The sequence below is a fragment of the Barbus barbus genome, assembly GCF_936440315.1.
Source record: "Barbus barbus genome assembly, chromosome: 9".
Lineage (NCBI taxonomy): Eukaryota > Metazoa > Chordata > Actinopteri > Cypriniformes > Cyprinidae > Barbus > Barbus barbus.
The window spans coordinates 30,461,466-30,474,804 of NC_136737.1; the positions used below are offsets into that span (position 1 = coordinate 30,461,466).

A 13,339-nucleotide genomic window follows, 5' to 3' on the forward strand; every position below is an offset into this window, starting at 1 on the left:
ATGAGTACAATGACCAGCAGCTCCAGTGGCAGATGCTAAATCACTTATGGGAGGATTTTTGACGCGATCGACTAGACTTTTCTCCCTTTTCAAATCTCATATCACATCGTAAAGGCATTCATTTTTAATAAAAATTAAAGAAATAACCAAAAAGTTGAAAATACAGTATCGGGTAGGTAGGGTTAGGGTAGGTGTAGGGAGGGCTTTATTGTATCAATAAGGTGGCATCCATTTAATAATCTGAATTAAAATGATAATTTACACTCAATACGTTATTATTGCATACTGGTTTATAATGTAATACAATACTGAAGTCCATTGCTATTTGAAGGTAAGAAAAATGACTGCAATTTGAAGTGAGGAGGGCCTATAATCAGTCCAGGGCACCTCTGCGTCATCATCCGTCCCTGCACCAGTGTCTCTGTATTGCTCTATTTTATTCTATAATGCATGAATGAAGAGGGCACATGGGCCAGATCCTTTTATTGATAGAAAATAATACTTTAATATTTTAACTCTCAAGACACATCACAGTCCTCCATGAAAAAATATGTACATCGGTTGCAGATATTTCTATGTTCTTTCAACATAATTGATCTCGTTTATGTTCCCTAACTCCGTGTAGAGCTCAGATCCATCCACAGCGAGAGACTAAATGGTGATGGGTGCGACTCAGTTTCCTTCACAAAGGAGCGGGGTTTCTGAAGAACTCATAACTACTTTATTTAGCTTCAACATGACTAATCCTATATGATTGAACATCCTTACAGAATAAATACATGCTACATGATTCAAATATGTTTAGATGAGGAACATAAATTAATCATGTAGGAAATATGAAATGCATATTTAAAAATTCAACAACCTCCCCATCGCCATTTTTCAGTGAAAGATGAACATTAAAGGGAGTTTGAAACAGTAAAGGTGTTTCTGTCAGAGCAGTGTGAGATTTTCAGAAACAGTTTGTATTGCTGTTGTGTTTCAGTCTGTGTGAGAATGACTCTCCTGAACCCAGCTGTGTGTCCATCAAGAGTGACCAGTCAATGGATCCTCCAAATAATTTCAGCTCGGGAGAATCATCTGCTGATCTGAGGTGCTGTTTAGTTTACAGTATCAGAAATATATATATAAGATATTCATTCATTTACTGATCTGTATTAAATACTTCCATACAAGTTTACATGCATATATTTACATGTTTTTAACTACAGTCAAAAACATGAAGGACCAGAATTACATTCAGCAAAGAAGAACTTAGACTCCATTTTCAAGGTTGGTTTTGTGTGTGTGTGTGTGTGTGTGTGTGTGTGTGTGTGTGGAGTGTGTGTGTCCATCCCAACACAATAACTCTCTGGGTAAAAGTATTAAGAAATGGGGAAATCTGTGAAATCCTCTCTGTAATAGTCACATTTACTTTCCTACCAATGTAAGATAATTTGTAGGCCACTATAAAGCAGATCAATGATCACTAAAGTAGAGAAGCTGAATCCATATGTAACCTGACTGCTGCACAAAGATGAACATCAATCTAGCAAACAGCCAATCCAGTCAAACTCCCTCTTTTAACGTCAGTATCTGTAGACGCTGATGTCTGAGCAAACAGTGGAAGTTATTAGCTGGTGTGAAATAATTCAGTGATGTTTAGTATTCATGCCTTTGACTAAACAAAATAATATTCTCTATTTCAGGAGCTTGAGCAGAAAATCATCTCTGTGATGAAGAGTGAGCTGAAAAGTTTTAAGAGACTTCTGAGTCCAGATTACCCAGAATGCTCTGAAAGGGACCATTATGCTGACGAGGGTCATATCAGAGTCAGAGAGGGGCTTCTGAAGATCACACTGTTCATCCTGAGGAAGATGAACCAGACAGACCTCGCTAACACACTACAGACCAGTAAGAGCTCTGGATCAGCTGATTATAGTCTGTGTTTTTATTATGAACCTTCTGTCTTCAGTCACTAATGTTTCTCAATCTCATGACACAATCTAATATCCAACATATCAAACCTAAAAATACATTTCTAAAATATTGCTCTGCCAATAACAAGAATTATTTCCTTTGCTCAGAACTGATGCCTGTGTATCAACAAAAACTCAGATCCAGACTACAGGATAAATATCAGAGAATCAATGAAGGACTGTCCAATCATGGAGACTCAACACGTCTGAATGAGATCTACACAGAGCTCTACATCACAGAGGGAGGCAGTGGAGAGGTCAATAATGAACATGAGGTGAGACAGATTGAGACAGTGTCCAGGAGACCAGAGACACAGGAGACACCAATCAACTGCAATGACATATTTAAACCCTCACCTGGACAAGACAAACCCATCAGAACTGTGCTGACTAAAGGAGTCGCTGGAATTGGAAAAACAGTCTCTGTGCAGAAGTTCATTCTGGACTGGGCTGAAGGAAAAGCCAATCAGGATGTTCATTTCATATTTCCACTTCCTTTCAGGGAGCTGAATCTGATACAGAAGAATCTCAGTCTTGTGGATCTTCTAAACCAGCTTCACACAGAAACCAAAGAATTTAAGTCAGCAGATTATGAAGACTACAAAGTCATGTTCATATTTGATGGTCTGGATGAGTGTCGACTGCGTCTAGATTTCCAAAACAATCGGAGCTTGTCTGATGTGACAGAATCAGCCTCAGTGGATGTGCTGCTGACCAACCTCATCAAGGGCAATCTACTTCCTTCTGCTCTCCTCTGGATCACCTCTCGACCAGCAGCAGCCAATCAGATCCCTCCTGAGTGTGTCCACCAGGTCACAGAGGTACGAGGATTCAACGACCCTCAGAAGGAGGAATATTTCAGGAAGAGAATAAATGATCCGAGTCTGGCTGATAGGATCGTCACACACATCCGATCATCAAGAAGTCTGTTCATCATGTGTCACATCCCAGTCTTCTGCTGGATTTCAGCCGCTGTTCTGGAGAGGATGATGGGTAAAGCAGAGAGAGCAGAGATTCCCAAGACTCTCACACAAATGTTCACACACTTCCTGATCTTTCAGACCAAACTGAAGACACAGAAGTATGATGGGAAATATGAACTTGATCCTGATCAGGCTAGAAAGACTATTCTGTCTCTAGGAAAACTGGCTTTTGAACAGCTGGAAAAAGGGAACCTGATCTTCTATGAGGAGGACCTGAAAGAGAGCGGCATTGATGTCAGAGAAGTGTCCGTGTACTCAGGAGTTTGTACCCAGATCTTCAGAGAGGAGTCTGGACTGCAGCTGGGGAAGGTGTACAGCTTTGTTCATCTGAGTATTCAGGAGTTTCTTGCTGCTTTATTCAAGCTGATGTCCTTTTCTGAACAAAACACAGGACTGAGGAATGAGTTCAGATCAACAATGACCAGTTTACTGAAGAGAGAAGTGGACAAGGCCTTACAGAGTGAGAACGGACACTGGGACCTTTTCCTCCGGTTCCTTCTAGGTCTCTCACTAGAGTCTAATCAGACTCTCTTACAAGGCCTCCTGAGAAAGACAGTAAGCAGCTCTCAGATCAATCAGGAAACAGCTGAATACATCAAACAGAAGATCAGGGAGAATCCCTCTCCAGAGAAATCCATCAATCTGTTCCACTGTCTGAATGAACTGAATGATCGTTCACTGGAGCAGGAGGTCCAAACATACCTGAGCAGAACAGATGACTGTCGTCTCTCTGGAGTCTCTCTGTCTGCTGCTCAGTGGTCGGCTCTGGTGTTTGTGCTGCTGAACTCAGAAGAAGAGCTGGATGAGTTTAATCTGAGTAAATATGATCGATCAGAAGAAGGTCTCCTGAGGCTGCTGCCAGTGATCAAAGCATCTAGAAAGATTGAGTGAGTATTTTACAGTGTCTTTGTTTTATTGACTTTATTGTGAACAGTAGGCCTGTGTTTCTCTACACTGTTTCTGTATATTTTGAGGTCTTTCTTATTTGACACACTCAGCTAACATCACAGAGCGCTCTACTAATGACCTGAAGTGTTGAATCAAGTGTGTTTGATAAGAGAGATTCATCCAAACTGTGCAAAGATGAGCTGCCTCCAGGAACAGGGTTGTTACTCTCTGATATTACAAATACTGGATTAGAATTAAAAAAAGTTTGTGTGAGAGAGTGTGTGTGTGTGTGTGTGTGTGTGTGTGTGTGTGCTTGGCAAGCGGATACTTTTGGCTCCAGTGAGAGATGAAACAGAACTCCGAGCTACAAAAGAAATGAAAAGGGGAGGAAGGAAATCCTTCACATAGTGCATATTATACCTGTATAACGAATCTGTCCTTTTTATACAGTATCACTGTAAAGTGTGTACTGAGTTTAGCTTTTTAAAATTATTTCTTAATGCATTAAGACACTTGAAATTTTCATTATAATGGTTTTCTATGGGAGTAAAATGCTTAACATGTTGTTTAGTAGGCCTATATATATATATTTATTTGTTTGTTTATTTATTTATTTATTTTTATACTTACATGGAACTATTTATTGCTTTCATGTTCTGTGCTCTTTTGTCTGCAAAGAAAGGCAAATAAAATCCACGTAGCTTTAAGTTGAATATAATATTAGTCATATCAACAGTTGTTAATTTTTTAATTGTTGTTGGTCATTTAAATTTATGTTTTCTTAAATGACAAGTATCAGTATCGGTATCGGTATCGGTATCGATACTGGCCCTGTATTTACTCTGTATCGGATCGATACCAAAATTTTTAAAGTCTTGCACACCCCGTGTGTGTGTGTCTGTGTGTCTGTGTGTGTGTGTTCTGGTATTCATCTCGTTGTGGGGACATGAGTCTGTTTACACAGTCACGTCATGGGGACCTCTTGCGTTGTAGGGACTAAAAGTCAGGTCCTCATCAGGGAAAGCATATAAACAGAGGAGCTCATAAGTTTTTCAGCCTGGTTCATATGAGAACCTGGAGATTTGGTTTGGTCCTCACACAGGCCACGGCATGTAGTGTGACCCATAAAATATAATGATAAAAAAATTAATTAATAGTAGTGATAATAATATTGCACTTTATTTAGATTTTTAAAAAATAAAATAAACTAAATAATCAAGTGTTGTTGTAAATACTATTTAATTTTAAAATAAAATGGGAGTATTACTTAAAAATACAATTATTTTATAGTAAACTTGAAAATAAAATGCTAATATTTTGGCATATATTATTATTATCATTTGAATTTGAATTTTCATCATTTTCAAAAGTGAAATCAGCGAGCTTTTATTTTGGCGGGTTGCCGGCAAGTAAGTTTATGCGCTTCCGGGTTTAGAGCCGGATTTAGTAAGTTCAATTAGTAGCAGGTTTATTGTATGGATAAGTATCCTGTGAATGAGTAGTACCTGATACTGGGTGGTGGGTCGGGGCTGAACACTATTTATATATATGTTTTATTACAATTATAGAAAGAATAGTTTGAAGTGGAAAGGTTTAAATGTTGGACTTGTGGGTATGATATGGGTTGGAATATATCCAGGCAATTATTCACTGCTCCCAATATGATCCTTTGTATGTGAATGAAGAACTTGTTCACTGCAACATCAGTCCACTTCAGTCACGCTGATAATTACAATCAAATGTAGGAACCATCAATCAGTCAATCAACCAAAATTGTACATGTTGAGGAGATGGATTACATGCTTAAGGCTGGTCCCAGACTAAAAAGCATGTTTGAGTTGTCCTAACTGAAAGTAACTGAAGCACTGAAGCATCTTAAAATATGTCAGCCATTGTTTTGTCACAGGATGCACACCAGTAATGTTTTAGTTTTTACTAAGGCATTTTAATAGAAACTGTTTAAATACCCTAATTTAACTAAAGCCTAGCCCTTGTTTAAGCTAATCTCTGTCTGTGAAACTGGTCCTAGGTGTTTTATGCGAGAGTGAAGCTTTGCATCACTAGCACCGTTTCCTGACCTCACTACATCTCCACATAAACTAATCTAAGTTAAATTTCAAAATGTTAACTTTTGTACTACTAATAAACATTTTAATTCTACTTGGTTGTAGATTAAACCCATTTTAAGAGCAAATGAACAAATGCAGTCTGTAGATTTACTTCATATAAATGCCTTTTATTTGTCATTAGTAATATTTATTATTGTTGCAAAGTCCCCACAAATCATGGGAATGCATGTTTATTATGATTATAAAGTTGGTCCCCATCAAACATGGTGTGTGTGTGGTGTGTGTGCATGTTTATGTGGTTTATGAGGACACAAATTTGTATAATGACATGGGTATGACAGAGGTATTACAATATGAAGGTGGTTTATGAGGACACTGCCTATGTCCCCGTAATTCAAAAGGCTTAAAAAACATACTAAATGGTGTTTTTTTTTTTGAAAATCTAAAAATGCACAAAGTCTCCTGTGAGGGCTAAGTTTAGGTGTAGGGTTGGTGTAGGGCAATAGCACACACAGTTTGTTCAGTATAAAAACCATTATGCCTATGGAGAGTCCCCATAAACCACAAAAACCAACGTGTGTGTGTGTGTGTGTGTGTGTGTGTGTGTGTGTGTGTGCGTGAAAGTGACAGTTGAGATTCAAATTCATGAACATTCCGTCATTGCAAGTCTATGGGATTTTTTTGTCTGTTTTTTCGTCTGCTGTGTGAACATCGTAGGTCCGATCACTTAGAAAAGATACAGCACTCCTCTCCTCAATGATCCGGTCGATTTGACACCTCATTCATGGGTCTGTGACACATGGTGAATAAACTTAACTCATCTTTATTTTTTTCTGTATTTTCTCTTCAGTGTTTCCTGCTGTGATATTACAGAGAAAGGCTGGTCTGCTCTGATTTCAGCTCTGAGATCAAACCCCTCACACCTGACTGAACTGAATCTGAGCCATAATAATCCAGGAGACTCAGGAGTGAAGCTGCTCTCTGCTCTACTGGAGGATCCACACTGTAAACTGAAGAAACTACAGTGAGTGTTATTATATTATTAAACACAAAAACTGTGTGAAAATACTGCCAAACAAAAACATTTAATGTTAAAGGGATAGTTCACCCAAAAATTAAAACTCTGTCGTCACTTTAATTATCTTAAAGTCATTTGAATACAGTGTGACTTTCTTCTGTGAAACATAAAAGATATTTTGAGATGTTTTTTGTCCACACAATGGAAAGCATTGATACCAAAAACTTTGGTTGCCAACAACATTCAAAATATGATCTATTGTGTTTCACAGAAGAAAGAATTATGACTTTTTTGTTTTATATTTTTTATATTTTGTGTGAGCGATTCCTTTAAGAATCAAAATGTAAATGATCAAACACAATGATTATACTGAATGTGCTGAAGACTAATGTATGTTTGTATAAACCAGGGGTGCCCAACAGGTCGATCGTGAAGGCAATGCTGGTAGATCACGCTTTAGGTCAGAGGTTCTCAGCCGGGGGGAGCAAGATAACTTAAAACTAAAATATAATATATTCACTAATGTTATGACTAATATGTTAAATAATGTAAAAATATATATAAATAAAAGCACCACCTCTCTAGGTATTCTGTGATATTCTGTGTTTCGGAGCATCAGACCGTTTCTCATCGCGCTGTGTGAAATACAGACTGAACGGCGGCTCAAAACCTCTGTATGAGCATATGATACACAATACAGCTCTCGGCTGGATAAAAGAAGCCAGTGTCACACTAGTAGCCTAAAGTTTTGATGGATGATGATTGTCATCAAGGTAAAGATGATTACAGTGACATACAGGATCGTGCATTAGGTGTGTGTTGTGTCTGTTATTTGATGCACAAACGAACCGTGTGTATTTGTGCTCTCGGTGCACTGATCACTATAATATCATATTTCTGCTTGAACACAGCTCAGGATATTCACCTAGTTGAATACACAGAGTTTTATAACGGATGCTCGCGTGTTTTGGAGAAGTTTGTGAGGATCAGTGGTGTTCATGTACATACGGGCATCAGACGCTCAAACAGCTTGTTCTGACAGAGGAAATATTCACTGATGCTGTCGAGCTGCCTTCAGATCGCTGAGTTCAGATATACATACTTTTACATACTTTGTAGATATTCTATACAATTTTAGAGACATTTTTGCGAAGTATGCTTGCAAAAAAAGAACATGGAATGCTTAAATCTATCTTGAATTTGCTTTGTTTAAAAAAATTACATGAAAATACAAAGGTTTTAGTGAATAGAAAAGTTGGAGTAAAAAAAGGTTGAGAACCACTGCTTTAGGTAAATGCAGGCACGGTTTTATGGGGGTACTAAGAATTGAACATTTTATTATTTTTTTAAATAAAAATGTAACTTAATGCAATATAAAGATGCATCCCAAAAAGCTTTTTTATTTAGGCCTATTTATTTTATATGCATTGTATTATTTATTTATTTTCCACTTGGTAGATCTCGGTAAGTTTCTCATTTGAAAAGTAGATCCCCACTCAAAAAAGTGTGGGCACCCCTGGTATATACACTTATTGTTCCTTCACATGCTATCAGAGTAATCAGGAATGCGAGTTTCCTAATCGGAAATTGGATGTGAACAGCCTTTCAAGTCATATTTACTACTGGGAAATTCGGAAATAATTTTGATACCAGAGTTTCTGAGTTGGGCGGGTCATAAACTTTAAACATGGTGGAGGGGACAACCATTGCTGCTGTCTGTTCTCACAACAACTACATCCCTTTGTCTGGTCGCTTAAGTACTGTATTTATAGGCTAGATATGAACGATCATTCGAAGCATATTTTATGTTTTATAAGCAGAGAAATAAGCATGTATTTGACTGAAATTCCAGGATTGTCAGAAAACTGCATGTAGAGCACGGTGAATGTTTATGGGCCCAATTAAATGTTTTATTTTTTCCAACCTCATGTTTTATTGTTACCAAATTCTGTTTTAGCATGTCTAATTATTTGAAAGTATAAAAACAAGTTTCATTTATTCTAACCTCTTTTCCTCAGAAACTCTGTGCTGTGTATTTACATTTTAAAGGCATAAAACATTCATTTAATTTATCTTTTAATTAATGAAAAAAAAAAAAAAACGTATTTTTTGGAAAATAAATGGGAGTTGCACGTCATCAGAGACCTTTTGATTTCTGTCTATCACTGATTAGCAAGTTGTACTGAAGTGACCAGAACTACTCTTTCTGTTCTGAGCAAGCAGTAGGCGGCCGACTTAAAGGTGCAGTGTGTAGATTTTAGCAGCATGTAGCGGTTGAGGTTGTGAATTGCAAGAAACGGCTCAGTCCCTCGCTCACCGCTCCCTTTAGAGAAGCTACGGAGGCCGATAAAGGGCTAAGATGTCGTAGTCTGAGACAGCAGAGAGTAGCCAGCAATGAGGTTTCTTTACAGAGGGAAATTAAGGAAGTATATTTACTTAATTATTCAACAAATCGATATGTTTTTGCAAATATTATTGTTACTTGCACATCATTGTGTGGGAGTTTTATTCTCAAGAACTAGATTAACAGTAGACAGTCACTTAAAGAATAGTGTAAGGGTAATACATTTATAATATTAATATGTAATTTAAAGCAATAGTTTAATTTAGCTCAAAGGGAATCATTTGTGATTTTATAGGGATTTGAACAGAATCAGTGTTACGGCGATTCACTGAACGAGCCGTATAACAAACTCTGTACTGGATATTAAAATCCAAAATATAGTGAAAACACTATTAAACAGCACAGTAACAAAATCGGCAGATTAAGACATTAACTTGTGAGCAGGAAACACAAGATACTTCTCTTTTCAATATAAATCAGATTTTATTTATATAAACCTAAGACATAAACTAATCTAACACATGAACACAAACATTCACACATTCACACGTTGCAGAAAGAGAGAAAGTGAGGAAAGGATGAGTTTAAGAGAATGGAAATGTGATATCCCAAGTTTACAGCAATATGTTCAATTGCATAGACCTGAACAACCTTCAATCACTTATTTAACCCTCGCTTTGAGTTTCTCAATGAGGCCAAGATTTATATTAAAATCACCAATTCAGAACTTGGAGGCGTTACTTGCGTGCTTTGCCTGTTACGGGGTTTCCTTTGTGTCGTCGTTGCAGACAGGGAGTTCCCCGAAGTGTCTGATGGGTTGAGAGTTCAGTAGTCTTTGAAGTATGGTCTTGGGCGTTGGCTGAGGATGCGGAGTTGGTCTGGTTTGAAGTTTGAAGCGAGTGCAGTCGGAGCTGGACTTTGTAGCAAACTTACATTAGAACACGAAACTCCACGGAAAGAAAAGAAAGTAAAGTAAAAGAATAAAAATAAAAGGATGTAACGAGACTAAGTTATTTTCCTTCTCATTATGGCACGTGGGTCAGAAGAGAAGAGGAGAGAGAGAGAGAGAGAGAGAGAGAGAGCGCAGCCAGAGAGTGACTAGAGGGCGGCAAGAGAAGGAAGAGAAGGAGGGACAAGAGTTTTAAACTCGGCTTCTGGACACATCCCCTCTGGTGTCTTGACCAATTAGATAGGCTATTATCTTAGCTAGGGGTGTGCCTTACATCATAAAATCAGCTTGTTATCAGTCACATGGTCCGAATTTTACAGGCCCTTGCAAAGTATACTCTTGTCCATGATTTCTAATAACAAGACTATGATGCATTTGACAAAGAATTGACCGGAAGAAATATTTAAAGCATGGATTTACAAACTCATACATACTAAACATGAATCTGAATCCCTCAGCTATTCAATAATGATTAAAAAGACATACATAATATTTGATTACAACATAATATGGGGTTCTGCATGAAAATGTCCTTTTAGGATGATTTTATGTGCATATGGAAAAGAAAGTCTTTATGAGTTCTATGGAGAACGAAGGCATGTTCTTTAGACAAAGGAATGTTGGTTTGGACTGTCTTCTATGTGGGGGAGAAGTCAGTCTAAGGAAGCTTGTGAATTCAATCGTGGAACACGTGATGGCCATCTCTTTGTCAGTCTTGATTATTTGCAACAAATTTGACAGTCTCCTTCTTGAATTGGAATTATCAATAAGTGTTATTTTGTCTCAAGGTTGTAAGCTATTTCGTGAAAGAGGCTGGATGGTTAGCTTGCTTCAGCTAGTTGGAGCCAGGAATCCGAACAGATTTATGACATCCTGTTTCTTGGAGCCTCTCTTTCTGGAATCTCAGCTTCTCATGTTTCAATGTTCTGATCGCAGCTTCACTTTGTCTGATTCAGTCTCTGATATCCTACAATAGGTTATCCTTGCACCCTCTGACTAATGACTCTTTTCCACTGCGTGGTACGACTCGGCTCGGCACGGTTCAGAACGGCACGACACGGCTCAGTTCGGCTCGTTTTGTGTTTCCACTGCAGTTTAGTACCACTTTAGAGTGGACGGGATTATTCACATGTCATTATAGTTGCACCACCTCTACTGAAAAACGTTTTAATTCTGCGGCGCTCCATCACGCTCTTGCTGGATCCGCTCATCGGCTATCAACGAGAGGAACATCTGTACTTCCTCAACAGACAACGAAACAGCCATTTTTTGGTTGTTTAAAAAAGGTGCGCTCATTCAAAAGTTGCGTTTGATCCTTCGCTGGCTGTGCTGATTTAAATCAGTGACTATTTTCTCCGGCCAATCCTTGATAAGCAGAGTTTAAACGTCATGTTTTGGTAACGGTACGGCTCGCTTGGAACCTCAGCCGAGCTGGTAATAAAAAAGTACCAGGTACTGTGTGATTGTGTGAGTGAGTGATTGTGTGAGTGCGTGCGTGTGTGTGTGTGTGAGAGAGAGAGTGTGTGTGTTTGTGTGAGAGAAAGTGACAGTTGAGATTCAAATTCATGAACATTCCGTCATTGTAAGTCTATGCGATTTTTTATTTTTTTTTGTCTGCTTTTTTGTCCGCTGTGTGAACATCGTAGGTCCGATTACTTAGAAAAGATAGAGTTAACCTCTCCTCAATGAGCCGGTCGATTTGACACCTCATTCATGGGTCTGTGACAAACGGTGAATGAACTTAACTCATCTTAATTTTTCTCTTTCTCTCTGCAGGCTGATTAACTGCAGGATTGGAGAGGAAGGCTGTGCTGCTCTGATTTCAGCTCTGAGATCAAACCCCTCACACCTGACAGAACTGGATCTGAGCTATAATAAACCAGGAGACTCAGGAGTGAAGCTGCTCTCTGCTCTACTGGAGGATCCACGCTGTAACCTGAAGAAACTACAGTAAGTGTTAATATAATGTTAAAGCGATAGTTCATCCAAAAATTAAAGCTCTGTCGTCACTTTAATTATCTTAAAGTAATTTCCAAACAGTGTGACTTTATTCTGTGGAACATAAGAGAAGATATTTTGAGATGTTTTTGTCCACACAATAGAAAACAATGGTACCAAATCTTTGGTTGCCAACAACATTCAGAATATGATCTATTGTGTTTGACAGAAGAAAGAAGGTCATACAGGTCAGGAACGACATGCAGCAGTGGCAGAGCTAGAGTTTTATTCATGGGGTGGTCAAGGCTAATTCAGGGGGTCCATGCACCATGACAGAGAATCAGTGTATAACTCCAACCTGGCATAAAAAAACCATGAATAAATCCTACAATTGCTGATTACTTCACATTACCACATATTATCTATAGATTCCTACCGTAACTTTAAATGTTAGTCTATTGAAACTTATTTCTCTTAATTCTATCAGCTCATTAACCAGTGGCTGGAGCAGCCTGGAGTGAGAATTAATCATGAATAATTAACAAGCCTGTGATTAACATTACCAGTCAACAGTTTTACAACAGTAAGATTTTTAATGTGCTTATAATTCTCTTCTGCTCACCAAGCCTGCATTTTATTTGATCCAAAATACAGCAAAATCAGTAATATTGTAAAATAGTTTTACTATTTAAAATTACTGCTTTCCATTTGAATATATTTTAAAATGTAATTTATTCCTGTGATTTCAAAGCTGAATCTTTATTATGTAAAATTGTATTATTATTATTATTATTATTATTATTATTATTATTATTAAAAACAGTCAAGTAGATTTCTTCAGGTTTCTTTGATGAATAGAAAGTTCAGAAGAACCACATTTATCTGAAATAGAAATATTTTGTAACATTATAAATGTCTTTATCATCACTTTTGATCTATTTAAATCATCCTTGCTAAATAAAAGTATTAATTTCTATAATAACCCCCCCCCCCCCCCCCCAAAAAAAAAAAAAAAAAAATAATTATACTGAAATAATTATACTGAATTATACAAGCTTAAACTTATTTCAGATAAGTGCTAATCTTTTGATCTTTTTATTCATTAAAATAATCCTGAAAAAAAAAATACTCAAGTGTTTTAAACATTTATTATAATAATGATAAAAAATACACTTGATGTGCAGTATCTGAC

At 37.5% G+C, this 13,339-nt stretch overlaps 1 protein-coding gene across 1 annotated transcript in view; it reads left to right on the top strand.

Moving 5' to 3' along the window:
* Window positions 1-1,700: 1,700 nt before the first annotated feature.
* LOC306874651 (NLR family CARD domain-containing protein 3-like) overlaps window positions 1,701-13,339 on the top strand; it is a 311,376-nt gene continuing 299,737 nt past the window's right edge. The window contains exons 1-4 of the mRNA XM_079424830.1: window positions 1,701-1,893; window positions 2,067-3,828; window positions 6,749-6,922; window positions 11,986-12,159. Of these exons, the coding sequence (XP_079280956.1) occupies window positions 1,716-1,893; window positions 2,067-3,828; window positions 6,749-6,922; window positions 11,986-12,159 (2,288 nt within the window). The 5' untranslated portion in view covers window positions 1,701-1,715. The remainder of the gene's footprint in view (window positions 1,894-2,066; window positions 3,829-6,748; window positions 6,923-11,985; window positions 12,160-13,339) is intronic.